Below are 27,314 nucleotides of genomic sequence, written 5' to 3'. Positions count from 1 at the left end.
AGCTAAGCTAGCATCTAGCGTTAGCTGCTTTTGTGTCATCTTCATCTCCTCGTTTTTCCCCGTCTTCAGTTCTCTTCTTGTAGTCTTTTGTGTCGAAGTCATTATGATATTGTTTCCTGGATTCTTAGGTGGATTTATTTTCTTACAGCAGGCAAATTAAGAGTTATCTCCGTCGGAGCGCAGTCCGCAAACGTCTTTACTGGGTCATGCCGGAAGTGGAAGTCCTGGTTCATTCTTATTTACAAAACCGTATTGGGGTACTCACCTCAATGCATTTTGCATATGCTGCTTCAAATGATTGGAACATGTCTCACTGCGTTCGTTTTTGTCTCTGCCTTTTTTTAAAGTTTTTCAAAACCCTTCCTAAAAGACACTTGTAAATGTTATATCGCTTAGTGATGTTAGTTTGTTTTTCTAGTGATTTAATTTCTGTTAATGAGTTTTGTATTGTTTGTTTTTAATGACTGCTTGTTATCGTTTGTTTTTTGCTCCCCATTTTTTTATTTACTCTTTCAAGTACCGTTAGGCACTTGCCAGGCCGACACTGTAAACAAGAAACCGTTCTTACTGTCTTGCCTGGTAAAATAAAAGTTAAATAAAAATAAATCTTTGTGTAAACCTTCACCTAGAGGATAAACCATTAACTCTGTATAATTATTCCTTGTTGCCAAGCAGGCTTCATGCCTTTTTTTTTATTATTTCTTGCCTGGTTTAGTTGCAAATTTGTTTAAATGTTTTGATTCTCAAGGACATGAAAAATATTTATCAGGTATTTTTAAAGCAAACCTTTTGTTGAAACTGCATATTTTCTCTTTAATATGAGACGCCTTATTGTTGGTAGGCATATGTTTCTCGTATCCTCTTGCTGCAGGCGATAAGAATAAAATTTACAAGATAGCAGCAGCGTCTTGGTGGAGTGGACTGAGAGCAGACTTTGACTCATGAGATGTTGGCTGGAGATTTCATTCAAACTCCCTGAAGACTTGGCAGGTGTGGGACTTTCAGATTTTAAAAGGATTAAATATGATGAAATGAACAGGAGAAAAAATTGAGTTTTCCAGAGGCTTTTAGCTCTACATTGCAAGTTAGAACAACCCATCCTGCAGGGTTAAATGCTCTTTGCTTGTTTATTTTCTTACATCTATGCAAAGACTATCTAGTAGAGGTTATTTAGCTGAGGAAAGAAATGTGTGAGTAACAGGATCGGCCTGATTATGTAAAATTAAATTAAAAAATGGCCCTTGGTATTAACCAAACTGTGCTTACTGTTAGGCATTTTTTTTCTTTAATTACTAAATCTTGAAGGAGATTAATGCACTCAGACTGGGACTCAGTATTGGTGAATGAAAGATGGAAGAGCGGGAGTAGAAAGAGTATGTGACAATCCTTGATAAAGCTATTTCACATCACAGGACTTTTTTCCCATCACTTCCTGCCCCTTTCCCTTAACCCATCTCAGCCCTCTTCAGACCCCACAGTCTGTCTTTAATCTCTAGCGTGTTCTTGTAGCCATACATTGACTCTCATCACACGTTCCTGCTTCCTTCTGTCCTCCTTTGACCAATCATTGAATCTCTGTCATTCCCATGTTTCCTTCAGCTGCTTTGACAGTTTTCGGATCATGCTGGACAGCTCGGACTGCATACAACTGACGCAGAGCAAGTGAGGCACCTGCGTCAGTTGTACTCCCAATTTTCGAGAAGAGAAAGGGGGGAAAAAATTCTTTAAGGAACGCAAACTGAAGATCTGCTGCTGCCTTTTCCAATACTTCACTCATCTGTCAGCGGCACTTGTCAAAAGCACTTGAAGCAGCATCTTTCTGACATTGAGCTGTGTGACGTGTCCTTGGCGGAGCCTGATTGAAGTACATAATCTTGTTTTAGCATTCCTTATTTTTATTTTTGTTGAGATGATACTCTGGAGTAACAAGTCCAGCTGATTTGACAGTTAAATTATTCCAGGGCTTACTCTTTAGTTACGTTGCACAAAACAACGTGTTTGTGCTGGAAAGCAAATCATTGGACCTAAACTTGGCTAAGACTGGGTAACTAGCTTGTCTCAGTATATTAGTATATCGCAAATTGACAACTTTAATCCACTTGATTTATTTTGCTCAAGTCAGCAGGCCTACCGTTCATAACAAAATCCTACAAAAAGCCAAACACAGGTTCACTTTATCTACAGTTTCTTGATGTTTTTCAAAGACTGTGCAGAACCATCTCCCTTACCCCCTCCATCATTTATGCTGCGTCTCCTCTGCAGTCAGCACATCACACACCTGGCTACACAGGAATACACGGAGGATAAATCCAGGTAGCTTTTAGCAGAACTGGTTGACTTCCCTTTCTGATTTCATGCTGTACAAAGTTTACATCCAGCAGACGGGTTTCACATAAAACAGATTATCTATGGTACACATTATGTCCTGTGCATTTAAATTAAAGTCTGCATTGTTTTTGTTTTACCTAGAGCACTTTAATTCACCTGAAATCTGACAAAAATTCCTGATTAGTACAATTAAAGAGCATTTTGTTATGTATGTGCTCTACTGATTCTCAGTCTTCTGTAAATGTTCTACATCAAATTAAATACCAGCAGCCTTGTTTGAGTTCCATGGATGGCAGTCCTTTTTTTCTGGTAATACCATGCTCGGTGAGTTCTTAACCCTGAAGCCATTAAAATGCTTTCAGAATTGCAGTTTTCTCTTTTTTTACCCAATGTCTTTCTCTTCTCATGTTGAAATAACCTGTGTCGATCACTCAGTAAAACAATGAAAAAAGTTGAGGATTAATAATATACTAATTCATTTATAAAGGCCTTGTGTGAAATAGCAAAGTTCATTTACCTAATTTTGTGACTGATTGTACCAAATGTTAATATTTTTATTTTTATTTTTTATGCCAATTGATGAAAATAGACTACCAGTGAAAATGCAAGTGTTTGATTCGCTTTCCTACTCCAATCATACAAGAAAAGTCAGGTCCAATGTTTTACTCGTTCACTTTTATTACATTTCAGCCCTTTTATTTATGAAGTGACTATAATTCACCTTGTAATAAAACTGAATTTCCAAAACACCTTTTTTTTCCCACATTATATTTTCGGACCTTATTTAAATTTAAACTCATCTGTAATGCCTCTGTGAACTTCTGGTTGACTGTGAGCAACACATCTCTCCTATAGTTTGGAGTCCAACTATAGAAGACCAGGGAAGCTGTAGCATAATATGCTTTTGCACCTTTGTTTATATTTGTGGGACATGACAGTCCTCGGCTTGTTTTTGTGTTTAATCAGTTGCTTTTTGGAACAGTTTCAGAAGACTATTGTGAGACTTTCAATGAACTGACCTTGGATTAAAATGCAAGGTACTTTGTCTGGCATATTGTGCCAGCAAGCTCCCTCTTCGTGATTAAATGAAGTTGAACTTTTTATACCAAAAAAAAAACATACCTATAAATTATGAATTTGAGTAAGACATTTTGTTTACATTGGTCACTATAGAAGATAATAAAACAACAGCTGTGTCCTTGTGATTATTGGGTTACTTATAATTCATATATAAATATACTAACTCATTAAAAGATGCAAAGGCAAATTTCAGATGTCAGAAAATAAATGGGGGCAAAAATTTCCATCTGTGGTATATCAAGTCAAAGATAGAGGGTCATGGTAAATCATGATGCCACAAACAGTTTTCCCTTTTTTTCCCTTTTAGAAAGCAAGTCTAGTCTTGATTATAGCCGCAAAATCACATTGTTTATCTCAACGGCATTCACAAGTCAACAAAGCACCAAGGTCTAAGCCTCCCTCCACATGATTTCTTTGACTCAATCAGCGTGTTGTAGGTGTGAGCAGCAGTGAACTGGTGTGATCAGTTTGATGACTCATGATGCAGCAGTCCTCATCCTACATGGCCCAAATTCTCTTTTGTTTTTTAGTTCCTACAAAACTATTAAGTATGTTTTAAAGGATGTTGCAAAGTAAAGTTTGTCAGTCTTCAGTAAAGGATTAAAAATAATTATATGTACAACTTAATTGATCCTAAGAACCTTAATTGAACAGTAATGACATATTGTATCGACGTTATGCTTTTCTTTTTTTTTAACTAACAAAATGTTGAATCAGCGTGTAACACTGAAGCTTACCCTTATGTAATTAAAATTTTAAAAAACGTAAGTGGCAGCCAGATGCAAAAGAAAACAAAACAAAACAACTGATTACCTGATCAGCAAGTGTGACTACCTCTATGAAAGCAGAAGTTTTGGCAGTTTCTTGTCGGGTATGACAGAAACCAATAACAAAAAGGACTAACGTCAACAGTGAACCTAATTTGCATATTAAATGTTCATTTGTTGCAGTACTTCTAAAAATCAATTTTACAAGTGTGTATTTTGGGAAGGGTTGCCAGGGGAGAGATGCTCCTCTCAAAAAGGAAGATGACTGCACCACTTGGATTTGCATTGTTGAATCTGATCAGAACTCAAGATGACACAAACAATGTTATTTGGAACTACTAAACCAAAGTAGAGATGCATGGCAGAAACACAAACATTTCTGATTAAAACCTGACATAGTGTATAGCAACATATTTCTCATGCTAACAAGCACAGTGGTGGAGAGATGATGATTTGGGCTTGTTTGCAGCTGCAGGTCCATGGCACCTTTCAGTCAATGTTAGTGATATTTAAAACCTTGGTATTGGATCTATTGACATTTTCCCAACTGTATTAAAATCCAACTGAAATGTGATTTCACTGCAACGCTATTTAGCAGAGTTTCAATCTGTCAAACTTAAGAAAAGTTTGTTTATCTGTTCAGTGATGAGTACAGAAAAGCTCTTAAGCTTTCTGGTAACATATCGCCTCTCAGATCACTAGCTCAAGTCTCGTGCTATGCTGAAAGTCATCGACACATTCCGTGCGAGAACACTTGGCTTTACAGCTAGTGTGTCGATACCCAAGCAAGATGGAGGGTGCACGGTTTGGTGGCAAGTGTGAAAGAACAGTGGGATCACAGCAAGGGGACATTATTGCCTGCAGGGTGGTCTCAATGGGAGATGTGACCCATGTGAGACCTCACATCTTTGGAAAACATGGAGAGGGCTGAACACTCTTATGCACTACTAATTCCCAGGCTTCACTCACAGTACATGCACGTGTTTGTATGTAACTGCTTACTATTTCCTTGAGGTTTACTATCACATGAAGAGTTGGATGCCTTTGTGAGTGTGTGTGTTTACTCCTGCCATCATCTTTCTTCTCAGTGCTGTTTGCTCAAAATGAACCAACCACACAAAGGCAAACAGCTGACAGAGGCTTTTTTTTATATGGCTAAAAGATTACATAATCTGATTCTCAGTGTGCTGTGTACACATCCTTGCTCAGACTAACTTGGTTGCAGATGGAAGGAAGCACCACACGTGAGCACACCATACTTTCACTGTCTCTTTTCTGCTTACTCAAACATGCTTTGAGCCTGTGCAGACAGACTGCGCACACAGGCGTACACAGGCACACACTCTCCGGGGACACCACCCCTTCTTTAGTCGGCAAGCTGGACCCTCGGTGCCCTGAGGCATCGACGGAAAGACGTAGAAGGAGATCAGTGGACCCAGTGATGTGTGTGTTGTTTACACCCCCCAACTCCCACTTCTCTCTCGCGCTCTCCCTCTTGGTCTTCATCTTACTTTTTCCCCCAATTCTAAGCTGCAAATTCAGCAGTCTGTCAGCCACACTCACAGCCTTGTGAAATCACACACAAGCATTCTTTCCATCTTTATCTGCCTCATTCACCATCTGACAGAATGTGCAGCCATGCACATGACAGTCACCTGCAAAGTCAAGGGGACAAACTTTTCTCTTTTTTTTTTTCTTTTATGAGCAAGAAACTAAGATGCCCTCAGTGACGTCTCAGCAGTCTCACCTTCTGTTCATTGAATTATACATTCACATGAGTTGCAGGATTACATGCTGACTTTAAAAATGTCATCTGAAAAATGCATCAAGTCACAAGGACATCAGTCCAGTCCTGAGGAACAGTACACTCAGATGAAATATCCTACTTGATGAAGCATATAAACAGGAAGTAGGCCTTTTTGGTTTAGTTCTGTGCGCTTGAGCTACTTTACTCGTAGAACAGTCTTTTCATTGCCTTTTCTGTTCATGTGATATGTCTTTTATGTAATTAGTGTAGTTTGTTGCATTTGTTAGCATGCTTATTATCATAAATATGACATATACATTTGACTATATGTCCTTGGCCCTGTTCTTTCCTAAAGACATGCACAGAATTCTTTTGAGCTCTGAGCAGGGGTCCTCAGGGGGCAGGTTTGCTGCTGCCATCACTTCATCAGTGTAGAAGTATTTCAGGCAGCCTCTGCTGCCCTATCCCTCATCCCCCACTTCTTCACTCTGCTAGGATGGTCTGGGGCCATGAGACCAGAGGAAACTGAGAAGAGTAAGAGGAGGTGAGAAGCTAGTAGAGAGCATAATGGAGAATGACGGTGTGTAGCAATATGGCTGATTAACGTGCTCTGCATCGTCACCCTCAAGAGTTAAAAAATAAATAATAAAATATCCCTCTGCTTTCTTTCCACCCTTTATAAATTTAGTCTCACCTCCTTTTTTTCTTATTTTTCTCTTTTTTGATTAAAGTAGGTGTGAAGGACATGCACTGACTAGAGTTGGGCTTGTGGATTAACTGCTTTGTACGTCAAATAGAATGAGAACATTCAGTACAAGAATATGTTGACCTATGCAGCAAAATCAGTCTGTTGCAAAAAGAAGGTAATATTTTGTGCTTTATGACAGGTTACTGACAATTCTAAATTCTATCATAGGTTTCCACGTTTGATCAAATTTTTTAATCAAGTGATATTCTAAACTACTTATCCCTAAAAATGTAGATTAGAATATTACTTGATTAAATATTTTGTCAGGATTTTTTTTCTTTTTGAGTTTATTAAACAAAACAAAACAAAAAATTAGTAACTCAAATAAAAAAAGCTAATCTACATTGGTGTAGGGTCTAAAAGTTTATCTGTGAGGCAATAAGTCAATTGGTTTCCGTAATATTTCCCTAACTTCGCAGTGATTCTAAGACTTCGTGCCATCTTGTGCCCATGCCATTTATATGATCGAGATGATTTTCCCTGCAGATGAATGGCATTTACATTTTAGAATCATCCAGATAATGTTATAAAAAGATCTGGCTTGCACATTTTTCCCCTGCTTCAGGTGTCCTGTCTAATCATCCCTATTTATTCAAGGCTAAAGCAAATATGATAGGATATTCACTAAAAATAGGACACAGGCAATTTATAGTCATTTACACACACTTTGACATTTTTTTTACGGCCTCTGCTCGGAGCCACACTTAACTCCATTTAATATGGGTCGGCAGTGAAACACCCCTCTACTAATTTTTTTTTTCTGCCTCTGCTTCCCTTGCTTTTTTCTTTTGTCTAATGAAATGCTAAATATTTGTTACTTGAGGGCACCATTAAAATGTTCTTCTTGGTGGTTAGATCTTCAAGTCCTGCTCTACTTAATGAGCTCTTGCTTTATTAGTTCCATAGCAGTAAAATGGGACCTTGCTGACATTGGCCCACCCATCTGTCACCTAAGAAATATGACATGTACACTTTGCCTTTGACTTGTCTATTGTAAATAAGCTTCAGGATTTATATTTTGCAGCTCTTGCTGTGCTGTTAAACTCATTTCTAAAACTGAAGTTTTGGTAGGGCTGAGGCCAACTTATGTTAACCTGTGTTCATTCAAAATAAAAAATATCAATGTATCAATTTTTACTTATTTCCAGCACCTTAAGGTTTTAAATTACATTCTAAAAATTAGATTTTGTCCTTTATTATTTTATTCACTTTAACCAGAGTGCTACTGGCAGCAAAAAGAATTTCCACAGTATGACACTACCACCATCACACCTTATAGTTTCCATAATGTTCAGTTTAAATAACTTGACTATGTTTATTTAAGCAAAACTGTTTACACTCCCAACAAGTCATGTTTTTGCCCTATGTTGTTGGTCCCAGTGACATTTATATCCATCTCCATCTTCTACTGCTTATCAGTGGCCAGGTTGTGAAAGCAACAGGTCTGGGAGGGAAACCCAGACATCCTTTCTTCAGTGACATTCTCCAGCTCTGTCTGGGAGATCCCGAGGTGTTTCCAGGTCAGAAAGGATACATAATCCCTTCAGGGAGTTCTGTGTCTGCCCAAGGGTCTCCTCCCAATGGGACATGCCCAGAAAACCTTTAAAAGGAAGAATCCATGAATCCATAGCTGACTTCTTTCACTGAGGAATAGCAGATCTACTTTGAGCTCATCTCTGTTGACAGAGCCCCTCACCTTATCTCTAAGGCTGAGCCCGGCAACCCTACAGAGGAACTTCATTTCAGTCAGTTGTATCTACAGTCTCGTTCTTTCGGTCATGATCCACACCTCATGACCATTGGTGAGGGTTGGAGTGTAGTTGTACTAAGAAATCGAGAGCTTTGTCTTTTGACCCAACTCTTTTTTTTTCATCACGACAGACCGAAGAAATGCCCTCAATACTGTGGACAAGGCCCTAATTTGTCAAGAAAAAAGGCAGTTCTGATGAAGTCCGACCCACACAGAGAAAGAGCTCAACCTTGTGCTGAGCATGTGGACATAGCACTTGTCTTCGTTAAACAGGGATCAAATAACCCTTAAAAGCAACCCTGGCACAATATACTCCCACAGCACCCCCACAGAATGCCTTCGGAACTGTGTTTTAAGTCTTCTACAGACCCATAAAACGCATGTTGATGGGGAAATTAAACACCCATGACCCCCTTAGCAACTTCATAATGGTACAGATCTGGTCCACTGTTCCATGTGGACCAAGTCTTTACCCAGTAACATTCACTTCATTTTAACACTACTCTTTGTCAGCTATTAGTTTTTAGCAAAATAAAACGAGGGTCCAGTAGAAAATAAAGTGAGTCCTTCAAATGTCCAAGTAGCTGTTTGTCAAAATAAAATTATCTTGAAATGGATGAGGTCATTGTACCTTCTGCAGGGAAAAGGAAAGAAGTTTACTGTATTGCCAGTATGGGTACAAATGCCTCATCAGTTCTCTTTATTACCTGCACACAGACGCATTGGCAGACTGTTCTTGCTTGAGCAGCCAGTTCTATTCCTAAATGAATTTGCTTATTCTTTTTTTTTCTCTCTCTCTCTCTGTTCGCCTCATGATTGCATCCCCCGTGACTCCTATTCTTCCGCATTTCTCTTTTTCAGCTCTTCCACTGTTTCTCCTATTCATCTGCTCTTGCTTCAGTACCTACAGACTATCATTCCCATTTTTCTCTTTCCCATCTCATCTTTAATTCAACTTCTTTGTCTCTAACTCCCTTATTCCCCATCTCCCTTTTACACATTTTCAATCTAAGCCCTGAATTAGGCATCCTATTTATTAATCTTCTCATGCTCTCTAATGCTCTTACTGAAGAGAATATATAGTTCATTGATTCATTTATGAATCTTTTTTTTTTGGTGAACTGCTTTAGGCGTGTGCTTTTTTTGTTCTTGGTGTAAAGTTTCCTCTATGCCGTGTCCCTCATATATGCAAATAATTGTAGGTTCACTATACATTTTAAATTTTAAGCCTTAAAAAAACAAAAAAAGTTGAAGAATGCCACAATGCAACAACACGTTATTAGCTGAGTAATAAAATCTTGCGGTACTGCAGAATCCTATTGGCACTTTGTCATTAAGATGGTAAACAAATACTATACTTTGATCAAACATTGGTACATTTTTTTGTGTACGATGACATGCAAACATGAATAAAGATGAAAATTATGGTTGTTCAACACCTATTTTTACTACATAATCAGTTTTTAAGGTCAAACATCATGGTGTTTAAACAGTTTAAAAGATGTTCTTTGTGATATTTGGTTGACCCTTATTAGTCCATCAAAGAAGTTGTTGAATTGTAGTGAAGTGTCTAACAACATGGCTTGTCAATTACTTTAAATAACATTCCTTTTGCCTCTATTCACTCACCAATATGAGCTTTTTTTGTGTGAAGATCCAGGTTTGAGAAACATTTGATGAACTGATAGGTTCTTGAGCACTTCCTTGTAATTTAGGTCAGTCTACTTTTACTGTGCACAATCCCTTGGCTTGCTAGCCTGCAGAAAACACTCTACATTTAGAGAAAGGGACTACTCTGTTAGTTTTGGGAGTGTGTTTTTGTACATTTTAAAGTCGTTGTCTTTTTTTCTCTTGCTCTGTCTCGCCTTAGGGAGAGACGGTTACATAATCAGGATCTCGTCATCCCTGCACTTCTGATTCCTGCTGTTGTGCAAGTCTCTTTTCTTACCTTTCTTCTTCCCATACAAACTACTTTGTATGGTTACTACTTGGCAATACTGCTTGTTTTTGTTACTTTCTCAAAATTGTTAGTACAGGATTCTCCAAAGAACTGCAGGTCGTGGATGCACATTATTGTAATAACATGCAGTTGAAAGGAAATGAGAAAATGTGACTTTACATTTTGTATTGATTTAATGAAGTCAGTGTTTCAGTCACAAACCTAATATTTCTATCAGTGATTCTGCGCCCTAATAGAAATCCCTGTTACAAGCATATATTGCAAAATGATTCAAAGCCCTTTTAGTCACATCCAATTAGTATTTCTATAATATAGTTACATAGTAAACTAAAAAAAAATGTCAAAAGACTTTATTAAAATGCATCAAGAAAAATCTGTTAGTTTTTCATCACAGTATGTACAACCCTAATTTTCCAGTTGTGACTAAAATCAATAAGAACCTAAAAAATAAAAGATTTAAAACTGATCATTCATAGAGACATGAGAGCATGTCTGAGTTGGTTATCAAATCGTTGTGCTTCTGGACAATCTGCCAAGTATTGAGGCATGTCCTAAATTTTGGACCATTTCGTTTGAGGTATACAAATATGAGGTCAAAGGCTATGCAAGCAAAACAAAAAGGCAACTAAATCACTGTCTTGTATGTTTTAAAAATAAGCTCTTGGTTCTAACATGAAGTGAAACCATTTCCCTTTGTAAATATTTTCACATCATTTGCCCTGCATTGTTAAGCATGAATGACTGAGTACTTGTACACAGTGTATTCTAGAGGCCTTGCATGATGTAATGACATAATATTACATCATATCTGATTCACTACTTGACATTTTGAACCATTGTATTAACAATAATAAACTCTTTTTAATTTTACAAAGGTCAAGAAAGAACTTTGTATTTAAAGACTATAGTGGAAACTAACCTCTTTGTTTAACAAAATTATTTTATAGTTGGCTGTTTGGTTCTCTGTGGAAGTACCGTACACTTAAAATGTTTTCAAAAGAAAAAAACTGATACTTTTTTTCTAACCTTGGAAAACAGTCATCTACAAGAGTAACGTCAGACATTTGAATCATGCTGCAAAGTATGAGATGTAGGAAGTGATTCAGAGACTTCAAGGGGCTTTTCTTCTGATGGTATGTCAGTTTTCCCCCTTTTGTCCTGTCCGCTTACTGTTTTTTGTTTTGATTTTTCCTTCTAGCTCTCATTTGGTTTATACTTTCCGTTGCTGTTCCTCACAAAAATTAACCCTTCTGTCTCTGAGATCCTGCGTCATTCCCGCTCCCTCAGTCCCTACCAGCAATGATAAGCCCTCCTTCTTAGGAAAAAAAAGAAAAACAGGAAGCAGTGATGCCCCCTGCAAAACCAGTAGCCATGGAAACCATTTGGCAACCCAGGAAGCCTGTTTACTAAAAAATTGATTGATTGCTTTTATACAGAATATTTACACACTACAATATTGTAGGTGGCCATACATCCTTTTTTCTGTCCCTCTTTTGGTATTGAAAATTTTCTGTAGTTTCCAGATTGTCTTCTCAAAGACAATAATTCCCATTGATCTGAAAAACATCCTATACATTAACATGGAACAAAGATAGCAAAGGGCAACACCCAGCATAATGTGAGCTAATATTGCAATTCACCTTTACTCAGGCAAATGATCTCCTTGACTTATTTGTCTTCAAGGTTATAAGAACTCTTATTGAGAGAATTAATGCTGATCAAATTCAGAGTAGCTCTAGAAATATTTTATTTCTCTATTCAATAACCTTGAAAATAAAGTATATTTCAACAGTTTACATGTTATACCACTATAAAGAAATTAAAGCTATGTGACCACTCAATATAAAGATTGCTTATTGGAAGTTTAAGGTTTAGTGGGGGTATCTGAATCTTGTTGGGGTTTCGTGTTTAGTTTTTTTTTTTTTTTTTCAAATCCAATTTTCTATCTTTGTTCTCTGTAGCCCTACGTGTGCATAATCCCCTGTTGCAGCACACCTTAAAGACTATGAGAACCGAGAATTAATTTGGCTGAAATGCAAAACCAGTGCAGGGCAAACAAGAAGTTATAATCATAGTAATCAAACCTAAATCAAACAAACCCTCCTATGGCTTCTGTCTCCTTATAACCTTACATTACACTTTCAGCAACACCTCATTTTTAATCAAGTCATTGTATTATACAGCATAATGAGATGTTTCTTTTCTACGACTTACTTTGCCTTTTTTTTTTTTGGCTGATTCTCCCTCTGTGTCAAAGGCTTTGAAAAATGGAAATCTGTATCATGTGCTGTCGAGCTTGGAGTGGTTAACTTTAATTGCACGCTTATTCCCCACTGTTGTTTTTGATTGCTCTGATCTTTCTCTGCTTGATCATTTTTTAATGGCCACGGACAGACACAGTCCCTGCTCCGGTTAGAAAAAAAACAGGCCACTTGATATAAGGCTCCATATGCCGATGCGAATGCCTCCAAGGACAATGTGTGCGGTTTTGTGTCAGCTGTGAGCAATGCTTGGATCACTCTCTGAGCTGTCTGGTCCTCGATTCCAGCTAAGGAGGGTGGCACCTTAAAGCACATTAGCACAGGTACAGGTTTTTGTGTTTCCTCATGAATCACTTTGATTATACACCCATTGGCTCTGTTTCTATGGTAACCTCATGCCCCCCTTCAGTTCACATGCTCATACCACCAATCTTTGTCAGGTGTAAGTTGGAGCTTATTGCTAATAGTATTTTGTTTGCAGGTAGACAGACCTTCTCGAACTCATACAAACACATCTAAGTAGATCAATTTGTGTCAATTTAAAAAGTATAGTAAGTTGCCACCATGATAGCCTTGGGTTGTGTCCAAGCCCTCAACTGCTGTGTGAGTGAGTCAGTGTGCGTGCATGTGTGTGTTAGCAGCGTAAGTGGGGGTCATATTAGGCGTGTAAGCTGAGGTTGAGTAGCCTTGCCGCCTGCCTGCTGCCTCTTTGATGGGAGAACATCTGTTGGCTGTGATATGAAGCTAGGGAGGATTTCTTTCTCTCTTCCTTTCCGTCTTTCCTGTCTCTCTCACCAATTCCCCAGCTGCTCAGCTTTCTCCCTTCACCTAAAAACCCTGTCCCACACCACCTGTGCAGTTTTAATACATAATTTATCTGCTAAAGCAACCACATCTAAGAGACTCAACCCTTTATCCATCTCCTGCTTTCTGTGTCTGAGACAAGTTGTGATAGTTTCCACTTTTTCTTATATTTCTGTTACATACTTCTGGTTTTATTAGTGACGTCCAGGTTTTAGAAATCCAGTCAGCAAAGTTTTATCATTGTCGCTATTTTAATTGTTTCTGTGATGTGTGTGGGTTTGCCCTCCCTGTTCACTAGAGACAAACCTATAAACCTGCAGTCAACATTTTAAGTTGACACAGATGAGTAGCCAGCACACGTACTTTGTCAGGGTTTTAGGAGGACAGTTTGGTTTGGTAGGTGTGCCTCAAGATTGCAGGAAGAAAGCTTGTGCTGTCTTGTTTTAAACATTGCTGTTTTTAACCACAGGTTTATTATGGCATTTTTCTCCATGGCACTGGTTTTACAATTCTCCCAATTTTTAAGAACATGAACCAATCAAACTGGCAAATAACGGTGACCATGTGTTTTACACACAAAGAACCATTGCCACTCCTTTTTCACACCTACTGATGACCTCTGCTCTGTGACTACTTCTCTTGCTGGCTCAGAGGAGCTTTAGTTGTCGATCAGCGTCACCTTAAATTTTGCCTCATTTTACGCATGACGGTAATGTCAGAAAATGACTTAAAATTGTTGTTTATTCAACTCTGGCTCTGATTGGGCTTATTGCTTTTAAAATAAGAAACTGCATTTTAATGCCACAGCAGTATCATAAGTACCTCCAGTTTGTTGAAGTGGATGAATGTCTATGAACAGGTATAACAGGTAGCAGTTCAAGAGGCCATGTGAGACATTTTTGACTATATTAGTGAGCATATTTAGTCCACTACTGTGTAAATTACCATCAGAACACTTGAAAGACCAGTTGTGTTGTCATAAATTTATTCTATTCATTCGTGTTGCTTTATCTTAATACAATAGATTGTCTGTTTATTTATTGCTTGTTTATTTATTGCTAGTTTTTTATTGCGGTCGATATGATAAGCCCAATGTAGCTCTAAACTTGATGTACTGCAGCTGTGTGATTTCAGTATTTTACTGTGTTGAAGTAGGCTTGTGTGCAGCTTGACATGTTTTGTTACCAAGTCCTCTTGTGTGGCCTTGCAGACCAATAACCAGTCAGTGTGTTATCCAAGAGTGACACAAAATATTTTGCAGCCACATTGTTGTCTGTACTTTAACATGTTTTTCCCAAGGTCACAGCATTGCCACATAGCTGTGTTTTTTTATGTTGTAGTTTTAAAGTAACACTTGCATGGATTTGATATGTGTGTTAAAATGGTAAAAAACAAAACAACCTCCAACTCCACTCCTCTAAATCATTCTATCCTTTTACTACAACTGTTTCTCCAATTAGACCACAATAACAAGGTGAGCTGTAAGAGTTGATATGCAACACTACTGACCTTTCTTAACCCTAGAGACAGGCTTTTTATGGGCTAGGCGATGTGTTGAGTTAATGTCCTTTCACTTTAAAGTGCAAGGGCAACTTGGCCATTGCAGTACATCACTCAACTCACTGTCCATTCAGGATCAATAAAGACATGTTCTCACACGTAGGCAGTTCCATTTCAACTGGATGTTATCAAAGAAACTGAAAATCCCAAGCATTTTGTGACACATACAATCCAATCATTGTAAAAACAATCAATAAATCAATGTGTGGGACATGGTAACTTGTCTTTTAGTCCTTAAAGCTTCAAAGATTTACCTGACATCAGCCTCTCATCACATTAGTCACTGGCGGTGAGTCATATTGGTTTGAAGACAAAAATTAAAAAATGAGCACTTGCTCTTTGTAGCAAAATAAATTTAAAGAAAGGTTTGTTTCAACACTTTGCTGTAAATAATTATTGAAATGGCTTCATGGAGATAGATAACAATAGTTAATCAATGCATCAGACAGTTTGTGTTTATCAAGAAAAATGTGTATCCATAAACCCATAAATATAAATTTTGATTACAAAACAAATTCAATTGAAGTACGCTTTGTTTATGAAACTTTGTATATGAATATTCACCATAAAAACATGCTGTTTTTTGCTTTATTATACTGCTTCTGTTATTCATTGAGGAAACATAAGCTAATCATAAAATGAACTAGCAGAGTCAATCAAGCAAACTATTGAGCAAATTTAAACACCTGTAGCAAAAATGGTTAATAGTATAATCTTGTTACTTATGAACACTGAGATGTGAATTTAAAAATGGTACACGGAGTTGTAATGAGGACACAGCAGAGTCAGAGGATTTCCATCCGGCTTCCAAACTCCCCTGATACAAATGGGATATGATGGCATTTGTAGGAAGCACAATCCATTAGGCCCCAAGGATCAATGTTAATGTTTAAGTACCAGATAGACCAGATGTTCTTTTTCCATTCCCTCACTGGTTAGAGCTGCTTTGTTGACATGAAGCATTGTATTTTCATGTTGATTGGTGTACACACTGTAGATATAGTCCTAAAGTCTTCATTGTAGTTGCGTTGAGACAAAGTGCTTCTTGCTGAAGCAGCTGTCTGTCTTGTTGATCACTCCTCAACTCTAATGATTTAGTCAATACAGACAACATCGTTGAAGAACAGGAAATCCAGGGTCAACCACCTTTCTGCTTCACAAACCAGGACCACTCATTAACATGACACCATCACAGTTTTTTAATGAGCTCTTCCTTGCTTAGTATGCCAATCAAATTCTCCTCTAGGCCTAATTTACAGTGATAACTTCTGCACATTATATCATGAAGGTCACTTTTAACACTGAAATAGAAAGTAAATGCAGTGTCATGAAACAGAGTGAGAACGTTGTTCTACACGAGGCTTGGGATTTTGAGTCAAAGATTAAAGGCAGTGTTTAACTTTTAATTTTGGTATCAATCTTACTGTATTTCCCTCTGATGCCATCTCCTGTTGTCTTTTTGTGAGCAAGGCTTACTCGTTTATGTCTAACAAGATTAAATTAATTATAAGTAAATATGATTCCTCTTTATTCTTACATGTAGCTTTCAGCCTTTTGAAGTGAGTTACTGGAAAAAGACTGTAAGTGAGCTTGAAGATCCAAATGAGAAAAACGTACCCTCAATTGAATTAATGAACCATTCTCTCCAAAGGGGATTCATCAGGGATATAATAGGGGCTAAATTGATTAACAAAGTGCACTTTTATGAATAACATGGTCCTATTGATTTCAATTGTCCTCCAAGTGTGATTGGATAATGAATTAACAATTGAGCTATGTAAAACCCACACAAGATGGACCACTTTATATCTTTTATAACATTTGTATTTATTTTCTGAACCAAAGAAGTGTGTCACAAATTGTATGTTGAATTATCTCATATTCTGAGGTGTGGTGAAAACAGATGACTGATGTAGGTATTGCAGCTGCCTTTGATTCATACACAGTAGTACAGTGTGACATTAGGCTGGAAAGATCTTCTATTGAAAGTTGTTCATATTGGATTATTTAAAAAAAAAACAGAAAACATCTGTCAGCTCAAGTATAAAGTTGTAAAATCTGAAGTAAAGTTTTAAGTCTGTACTGTTTAAGTCTTTGCCTCAAGTGAAGGAGTTCAATTATTTAGGTGTCTAGTTCATAAGTGATGATAGGATGGAGTGGGAGATGGATCAACGGATTGGTGCCTCATTCACAGTAATGGGGAGTTTTTCCAGGCTGTCGAGGTGAAAGGCGAAGCTCTTGATTTACTTGTCCATCTACATGCCAACCCTCACTTATGATCATGTGGTATGGATCCTGACTGAAATGAGTTTTCAGGTACAAGTGGCTGAAATGAGTCTCCTTTGTATCTATAAGGCTGAGCCTTATAGATAAAGTGTAGAGCACAGTCACCTGGGGAAGGTAGAGCCACTGCTTTTTCGCATCAGGAGTCAGCTGAGGTGTTTTGGGCATCCGATTAGGATGTCTCCAGGTTACCTCCCTCTGGAGGTTTTCCAGGCACATCCCATTGGACGGAGACCCCAGAGCAGACCTAGGATTTGCTGGAGGGGATTATTTTATTCTCTCTGGCCTGGGAAAGCCTTGGGATTCCATAGGAAGAGCTGGCAAGTGTTGCTGGAGAGAGGGACGTTTGAGTTTCCCTCCAGAACCTGTTGACCCAGCAACCTGACAACAGATAAGTGGAAGGAAATGGATGGGTAGATATGTTTAATACCTTACTTTTCTTGCAAGATCATAAAGCTGTTTTTTTTAACAAACTAGATCACAGGTGTCAAACTCTGTTCCTCGGGGGCTGCTCTCCTGCATTTTTTAGATGTGTTCTTGCTTTAAAACACCTGGTTTAAATGGATGACTTGTGGACATGCTTCTGGAGAACCTGATGATTTTGGTGAGGAGGTAATCAAACAGTTTGAATCAGATGTGTTAGAGAAGAAAAACCTAAAACTTTCAGGACAGTGGCCCTTGAGACCTGAAGTTTGACACCCCTGAACAAGATGCTTAATGAATAGTCGTTAAACCCAGCAGAATACAGGAGTTTCACATCTTGAAAGTAGTCATATTTTGCTTTTGCTGTGTCTTGTTTACAATCCAGCCTTTCACTTGTTGACTTGATTAAGAGGTCCATTTGCATTACCACAGTGACTTAAATGGCATGCCCTTAAAAATTGCAATGCTAAGTTGCCTCTTGCTCCACCATTTACTGTTTGACTGTTAAGCTTCTCAGTTAAACATACAAGACCTTTTGGAACAGCTGCCCTAAAGAGATGAGCACTAAAATGAAACCCTTTTAGACAGAAGGCCACAAGTTGCTGCAGCAGTGTGCAGTCAATGTGTTTATCCCTCAGTCACTGTTGCATTTAATCAGTTCTCAACTAAGACCCGTTTTTTTTGGCACAGTCTGTGTTCGGTCTTCCATCTGTCTGTTGATTCATCCACCTGTGATCAAATGTGTGAATTTATTACGTAACATCTTTGATCTTCCAGGGTATTTTATGCTCTTCAAACTAAATAAACCAATAAATCGCCACTAAGCCAATCAGCAGACCTCTTAACTATCTAAGCAGAGCTTTGCTTGTTCTCAAAGAACTAGACTTCAGTCAGTGTGTTTTCTTGTATTCTAGGCTGACAAAGAAAAGACTTGACACAATTTCTTTGTTGCAGTTAAGTCTTCTTTTAAGCCCATGTTCTTTAGTGGGTCATCTTGTTATAAAGACTACAATACCCAGTTAGTTGCAGCTGTTAGTGTCAGAGCTTAGGTTTTTACATGTATAAACACATCTGAACCATTTTTATGTCAGTGTTGGTTGCACACAAAGTATAACTATTATTTTGGCGAATGTAAGTAAAAAAGAGAGAAACAAAATTCAAGTCAAAGGGAATGAGTAGAAAATCATAAAATAGGAACAGATCCAAGTTCAGTCAAAAACTCTTGAACACTCTTTCCCAACTTTATTATGTAATTCAGATAGTCACTCTACAGCTTAAGAGCAACCTTTTTCCCATCATCACATTATCCCATTGCATTCACTTGTCACTCACTTGGGTGTAAGTGTGTTCTATCATTCTACTGTTGTGAAGGTCAGCTTGGTCTCCATTATTAGGACTTGTTGTCCTTTCAACTGGAGCTTAATTGCCTGTCGGTTATTCCCATGCACTTTCTCCCTCTCTGCTCTGCCCTGCTTTCATTCTCTCATCGTCTCTGGCAGCTTGGTGGCTCTTGTGTCTGGCCGCAGTTGCGGAGCAGCGGCAGAAACAGCAGTCACATACCTGCATTCAAGTGGAACAAACAGGATGGTTGGTTGCTCACGGAAGGTCATCAGCCCTGGGCACAGTGTGGGTGTATGTGTGACTCTGTGCTTTAACAAGAAATGAAGGGCTGTAGTGTCTCTAATGGTGCACCAAGACCCCCTGCAAAGCAACTTTACATCCTTTATTATCCTCCTAATCAGCGGTCTTTTTGCTTTCTAAAATCATCTAAAACTCACTGTCCCTGTTTTTTTTTTTTTTTTTTACAAATGCTCATCAAGAAAATAAAAATATGAGATGTTTTCTTCTTACATATAGCTTGTTGTAGAACCTACCCTAAGCATTTGAGGTTCAGAAATACAAACTTCGAATACCATTTCACCTGTGATACCTGGTACAGTTTGGAAATACTTTGTAATGTATTTGATGATACTTTTTAATAACGCACTTTGTTTTTACTGTTTTGTGAAGAACTATCAGTGAGAATAGAAGTTTGTTTTGTTGGCATAAGTCTTTTGGTCACCTACTCGTTTTACACCCTTGACAGCCATATGCCCTTGCAGCTGTACATCGCGTCCAGCCCAAAGCCCACACACACACTACCACTTTAAAAGTGCTCCAGTGATGGCCACCAGACTAATGAATGGTGACACCTAATCTTTGTCATCCCTAATTGGTGCTGCAGGTTTGATTAAAAGCCGAGTCATGTCAGCTTAGTTGCAATGTGGGAAGCATGTTTATTACCCAACGCTGTGTATTGCCAGATTTGTAACCGTGCTTATCATGTGTGCTTACGGGTATATATGTTTGTTATGCTAATATTGCGCACACCTGTCTAATGCTGCAGAAATAAAATCCTGGTTGATCTTGGGCTTTGCGAAGCGTGGCTGCGTTTTTGCTCTTCATTAACCTTGCTTGCCCTCAATCCCCCGAATTTCTACCTGTTTACTTTCTGTCTACCTTCACTGCTTGACCCCTTTTTGTGCATGTCTTTTTTTTTCCTTTGTTGCAGTTTTAGAATTAATTCAATTTTGTGTTTTTTTTCCCCTTACAAATCTGGCTTTCTAAACGATCTGTCATTTGCACATGAACACATCAGTGATATAGGACTATTTTAAGAAATGAGCAAACATTATAAAAAAGTGTGAAGACAAATTTAAAAAAGACATGCTACCTAATAAAATTATATTCAGAATACCATGTGGTTAAATTTTACTGAGCTATTAAAAATATATTTATCTTTGCCTCTTGACATTTTTCCCCAAGACCTTTTTTTAAGTAAACACATCCTAAATAGGCAACAGAAATAAACATTAGCAAGCTGTGTTGCTGTGGCTCTACAGAAAGTTGGAACATGAAGCTCAGTTGCACTTTTGGACTTTTGAGTTCCGCACTCAGCCGCACCTCCTGTTCTACAATGATTCATCCACAGGGAGTTGATTAGCTTCCTTTCATCCTGACCATCTTGTCTTTCTACATGTGCTTAATACTATTACTCTATTGAAGTTGTACACAAACATGCAGCATTCTGTCTTAATAACCACCCACTCTGTGTGCCGCATCCCTTGCACTCTGCGAACACACTCACACACACACCTACTGATGTCCACACTGTTTGATATGTGGCCCAAGGCAAAGCGCTTCTCCCTAATGAGCCTCCTGCCCTCTGTTTTTCCTAGGGAGGTGAGACAGAACTAACCTTGATGCAGCTTAGAAATGATGCAAGCTGCTTACGCACACATAAACTTGGACTGCTGTGCTTGTGAAAGAACCTCAATGACTACATCTTTTACCAAGTTTGTCATGTTATCACCAATCCGAAGATCCTAAACTCTAATTTGACCGTATCCAAATATACTTCTGATGCCAGTTTGATTTCTGAAATAGCCCCATGAGGAGTTGGGGGGGAAAATACTGAAAAAATCTCTGACTTTATCAGACATTTTTGTGGCATTTTTCTAGCTCAAAGTTGTTGAAACCACCAGTTTTCTTCCTTTCTGTAGACTCAGGCTCTTATAATTATAATGCCTGATGTGCAACATGGACAAATAATTAAAATGCCTTAGGCACATTAAAAATATTGAAAAATAATACTTCAAGGACATCATGTCTCCACATCACTGGTTTGAATCATTTTGTGTAGCAGAATATTGCAAGGTTTTATCCAAGCAAACCTGTTGTATTACAAAAGACCTGTGTATTCACTGACCTGTTTTTGTGTTGTAGATCTGGGCCAACTATGAGGAGAAACCAGTGGAGGAGGTGGTGCATGTGTCAGAGGAGAAGGAACGTGTGACCAACTACAGACCAGTATATGTCACTGAAATCGCCGACACCCTGCACTTCTATGCCCAGGATGTAGAGACAGGTACCTTGAGACTGTCAGATGTATGAGTGCAAAAAATCTATTTGTGACAGTCACAAAAGGAAGAAAACATTGTGTGCACATATTGAGTTCTCCTGTTATATAAATGAGTTTTTCAGTTAAAGAAAGATAAAAACTTATTTGCTGAAAGCAACTTCAAAGCAGAATCTTCTGATAAAGACAGAATTTGACAGAATGCACGGGAATATCAAATCAAACTTCTATTATATGGTTGAAATTGTTGTGTAAATATTAGATTTTTTCCCTTCATACTCCATTGGTTGGTTTATCAAACTATGTAACTCTGCACTCAAAATTATTGCTCTTTGAAAAGATGTGAAAGGGGTGTTCTAACTTATTCCCTTTTAACACCAGACTGACTTCATAAATGACAACAATCCGTCACTCAGACGTTGACTACACCACTTGTTCCAGCCTTCCTCCCACTCAGAGACAAAACAACAAACATCCCTCTTGTTCTTACTAATAAATGACTTGAGTAATGGAAAAACAACACAGCTGCAAGTGGTATTGCTTGGTATATAAGTAGAATTAAACTATTAGCATTTGTTTACCTTAATTAATTCCAAACCCACCTTGTTGTTTTCATTGGATGGTTTTGCTTTCAAGTTTATTTACTCAATTTCATTGCTTGTGTGTTTACAGTGTAAATGACTCTGCCAACTATAGGCCTAAAATTTGCACCCGTGTTTTTAAATGCATATTTACATATTCATACACAGTAACTGACTCTGTCATGACTGACAAATGGTGTGCAGCATTGAAGATTTTTTTTTTTAGCTTTTTAATTAAAAAAGAAATCAGCAGTTATAATAGCTGTTTTAAAAAAAATCCTGACATTTCAAAGGTACGTCTGACCATCACCTGAAACATGGCAGACAGTTTTCAAAGAATATCTTTTGATAGCATACAAATAAAGACCTTAACCAGGTGGTAATTAATTTTTGCATATCTTACAATCGAAGTCATTTTAAAGCAGAGGGCATTCTGAAAAACTAGGCTGATTTAATTAGAAGTCTGATTGACAAAATAAAAGGTTATTTGATTTAATCGTAAAAGCATGAAAACGATTAATGTGCCAACAAAGCGTGCAGTAGCTCAGGTTTTAGTTGTGTGGTCTCTTATGTTTCCTGCATTGATTTTAGACCTTTAAAACAATATTTGTTTGCTTTGTGCTAATTATAATTGTTTATAACATCTTATTCCCCTCACTGCCTTGGGTGGCTGTATATCAAGATCCATGCAATGAGAGAACATTAGTATCTTTAGAGAAGATCAGAAATGTATAGAAATTAAGCTATAACCACAAAAGAGACTTATTAGTCTTTTCTGATTCAAAGGAAGGAAAAAGTTGTACCTCTTTCTTTGAATTTGGTGTCTTAATTATTGCATTTTACAAATTAACATTTAAAAAGTGAGCCCGTACAATACAAACTGTGTTCAGTAATTGGACAAAACAGATCTAAAGCGTTGTTGGAAATGATTGTCTCTATCATCTGCCAGGTCAAGGGAGCTACCCAGAATTCAGAGGTCTTCCTCTTTCTGCTGCTTCCCATCTGTCTTCACTAGCAGTCGACTGTTAGAGGCCATGAAATTGACTTTGGCCATCGTTTTAATTTGCCTCACTGACATAATTAATTAATTTACTTTCATTTACCATCATTTTAACACAAAATACCACTCCAGCCATTGTAATTCAATCATACAAAAGCATAAAAAGCCTTTGGCTCTCCTGTTTTAAATTAGTGCCCTATATATTTTTTTTATTCTTTCTTTGCTGTACTTTGAAATTTTCAGGTGCATTGAAGTGTGCACAAACAAACTGCTATTCATCCTTTTTCGATGGGCTGTGGATTCAAATCCAAGTCTTTGCACTGCCTCTGGCTACAGTACTTCTAGCTCAATCAGTGGGAAGTGTTCTGGTTGTTCTGATGCTTCCATTGTTGTGAAACAATCATGTGTGTCTGTTTAGAGACAGAAATGGACAGAACATGGCATGACCTGGAATCAGGATTGATGCCTTCAGCTGAATTTATGGCCAGTTGGGAAAAGGTAAAAGCAAAAAATGTTAAAGTAGGTGTTTGGGTTCTTTCAGCAACATGTGAAGGAGCTAATCAAAGTGTTTTTTATTGATTTTTAGCACGTCTCTCAAGTTCCTTAGATCTGTAAAAGACAGAGGAGAGTCGGCAAGATGCAAAACATTTACAACTTGTTTTTTCTGTTTTAACCAAAGTGATGCATGTAAGGAAATTGTACACAAACAGCATTTTTTATATTGTTGCTCTCAGTGTATCTTGACAGGAGAGCTATGAGTTATTCAATCTTTTCTCATAAAAAGCTTTTATTTTAGATGATCCAGCAATGCTGGGGCTTTTTTATTTATATATTTTTCCCCTTTAATTGGCTGTGTTCTTCCACAAAGAGGCTTATGTGGTAGGTTTTTTTTCTGTTTTTTTTATTTTTATTTTCAGCAAAGAAGCAAAACCTGACCATTCCTCAGCCCCTCTGCCTTTCACTCAAGTTTGTTTGCCCCTTCTTGCTCCCCTCCACCTCTTTTTCTTCCTTGGTTTCTTTCATTTTTACCGACGCACCCTCAAAGCTACATTAAGTCATCCCAGCTTCTTGAAGAGAACATCAAAGTGTTAGAGCTTGAAAAATCACACAAGCTGAGTGCTTTAAAATGTTATTACATGCCCCTACCCCCACCCCTTAAAATTTCTAAGTGAAGAAATGTATATACTTAGATAAGCTTAGAAGCAGGGTTGAATCTCAGAAGTACTTTTGTGATTACAGCTAATGTATGCTAATTTCTAAAAACGTGTAAGTGAGCGCTTCAGATATTTGTTAATGATCCAAAACATTTGAAACAGTTGGCTCCATCCCAGTTTCTGATGGGTGTCCTTACCCATGTGAAAAGTACTTGGGACATAAAAATTAACCTTATATTTCCCAAGAAAAGAGAGATTAATTATGTGCAATGGTAAAAACTCAGTCACCGAGGAAAAATGTTTCCCTGCAACAGATGAGATACTTTAAATTGCATTTGGCTTATTGATATTTTGTTATGCAGTATAAAGAGGCTATTCTAGCTGCAAGCATTGTTTCCTTACTATGCATTAGCATTTAAATATAGTTTTACATCATACAGCTATTTTTGGAAGTTACTACACACTTGGACAAATGCCTCCAACTTCCAAATTGAGTCAAATCTCTATATTTCACTTTTTACATGGCTGTCAAAACTAATCAGATTTCCTTAACTATGCTTGCCATTTGAGGTTTGGTTAAGAAAGTAAGACTAAATCTCAATTGCTAGTTGCCCAAAGAAAGAAACTGTTGGTACATCTTTGTATTTGGCATCATAATGATTGTAAGTATGATGCCATTTAGGCTGTCACTACTTTACAGCTTTTGCTGTAAATGTAAAAATAATCATGAATCGTGTATTTATAGAAACAAAAGATTTCAGCACTGCTTGGACTGAAAGAGGACCATTTTTTTTCTCTTAAGAGTCTGCATTCTAAGCTCTCATTTGTTTCGGTTGTTGCTTCTGTGAAACAAGATGGACATTATTGATATGACACAGTCATAAGTGCCACAGAAGCATAAACAAAAGAACAGAAGGCATATTTCAGAAAGAAAACAAATGCTATGAAACCTGTGCAAATTGGTAGTTGTTAATCATGTTTTCTGTGAACAGCAGAAAACAAACTAGACAAATCCTCCCATGAGTGTTGATTCAAAGGACTCGAATCATAAGATTAAACAACAAAAAACACATACTAAAATAATGAAAATTTTCTTCAGGTTTTTGGAAGAATAAAGAGTTTGAAGTAGGGCAGCGCAGTAATATTTATAACAGTAGTTAACAGGTACACCATTGTGAGCTGGTAGTAGAGTTGGTAAAGTAGAACAGAGAAGATTAGGAAGAGCAGAAAAAGCACACAGGCATTAATATTTAGCGGAAGTTTCCAGACCATTAACCCTGTGGGAGTTGTATGTGTAATAGGCTTGGATGTATTTATTTATTTATTGTGGTCTGTAGAGGCCAGTGGTCATCCTTTTACAGTTCCTGCATTTTGAAAACCATATGTAAAGCCCCCCAAATGATCTTTTCGCTGTCATTTTCGAAGCAAGCCAAACACTGTTAAAATGCAGTAGTTTCCCCCTCTGGGGGTTCCTTTTACCCCTTTTTCCCCAATTTAATTCATATTTAATTACTGGCAAGTGTGGGGTTTTTTTCCTATTCGAATATTACACAAGCTTGATGAGTTATTAATTCTACGTTAGGAAAGGTTTTTCCCAGTCATCAAGAGACTAGAGGGATTTTGGTATTTAATCCTCAATTTATTTTAGGGTTTATATTTGTTTTTGTATCCATTTATCTTTTATTGTCTCACACCCGCCAACTCCCTACCCCCACATTCACACACATAACTCAGTATTCCTTAGTGGTGCTGTCTTTATCCTCCAGTTTTCTTTGTGTACACTGTACTCTCTCTAGAGGCCATATGTAATTACTGTCAGAGGGGGACCTGCACAGATCTGTGTGACCTTGGACACTAGAAGACATGAGTCCACTTCAGGCACATGAAAGAAAGTGACTAGAACTGTGTAGTTTCTGATTTCCCACTAAACTGTGGAGTTGTCATAATTAAAAAAAAATAGTGTTTGGATGTCTTTTGAGGTAGAAATTGTAATGTTTTACAACTTCAGCTTGATTATTGGATGCTGTTAGTTTTGGTTTTCATTCAAGTTCAGGAACTTTAGCTTTCCTGAAAATTCAATACATTTTAGTTTAAGAATGTCCTGTGTACGCGTGTATCAGCATGAGCTCATGAAAATAACTATTAAATATTCTCTTAACATGATGAAAGTGAAAACTGGTCAGAAATTTTACAAAAGTAACTATCAAGGTGCTTTTGTAAACATGAAGATAGTCATTCCTTATGTTGAACAGTCTTTCACATGTTTTTATGTTGCTGTTAAATCAGATTTTTATCATTTTCTGTATGACTGTATCACTGATAAGACTCTAGCCTTATTTTAAAAGACAAAAAAAAGTGATCTAAGGGCTCAGTATTTTATTTTAAGTTACCAAAATGTAGTTTATTTTCCTTTTGTGATCTGAATTTCTTTTATAAGTCTGAAACATGAGAAAATTAACATAATGAAGGGTGAAGTTAAAGTCACACAAAATCATTTATAAAATGCTCTCAAGAGGCTGCCTCCCAAATGGAGGTGATCCAACAGTGTTGAGAGTTAAAGACATGCTTCAGATGGAGTATGGTTTCTGGCTCCAAAAATATAGGATGGTCACAACCAAATGCAGAACTAAAGGCTTTTGGATGGCAGTTGACAAACCAGTTGGCCAGTTCCATGTTGTATGCGCAGTACTGTCAATGTTTATGTACAACATTCAGATATTACTTCAAGAGATCCTATTATTGGGGTACATTCCTTTAGAGATGTCAGCCACCCCACCCTCTGCTTGGTCTGCACTCAGTTGTCACCTTCATAGTTCTGCATACATGGCAAGGCATGACCCTGACCAACAAGCACCCGTTTTCCTGCACAAACCAAGCCTCAGCTGAAGGCAGTTGGTGGTACATCCTGTCTGGTGCTTGTTTCCTGGCACCCATACAGACACATAATAAGTAGTGCCCCCCTCCCCACTC

General features: G+C 37.7%; 1 protein-coding gene across 1 annotated transcript in view; it reads left to right on the top strand.

Moving 5' to 3' along the window:
• snd1 (staphylococcal nuclease and tudor domain containing 1) overlaps positions 1–27,314 on the top strand; it is a 173,880-nt gene that overhangs the window by 119,981 nt on the left and 26,585 nt on the right. The window contains exon 18 of the mRNA XM_017414826.3: positions 21,477–21,618. Within this exon, the coding sequence (XP_017270315.1) occupies positions 21,477–21,618 (142 nt within the window). The remainder of the gene's footprint in view (positions 1–21,476; positions 21,619–27,314) is intronic.

This window comes from Kryptolebias marmoratus, linkage group LG18 (genome assembly GCF_001649575.2).
Source record: "Kryptolebias marmoratus isolate JLee-2015 linkage group LG18, ASM164957v2, whole genome shotgun sequence".
Lineage (NCBI taxonomy): Eukaryota > Metazoa > Chordata > Actinopteri > Cyprinodontiformes > Rivulidae > Kryptolebias > Kryptolebias marmoratus.
The sequence above is the reverse complement of the archived record's forward strand: the minus strand, read 5'-3'. Positions and strand labels throughout refer to the sequence as shown.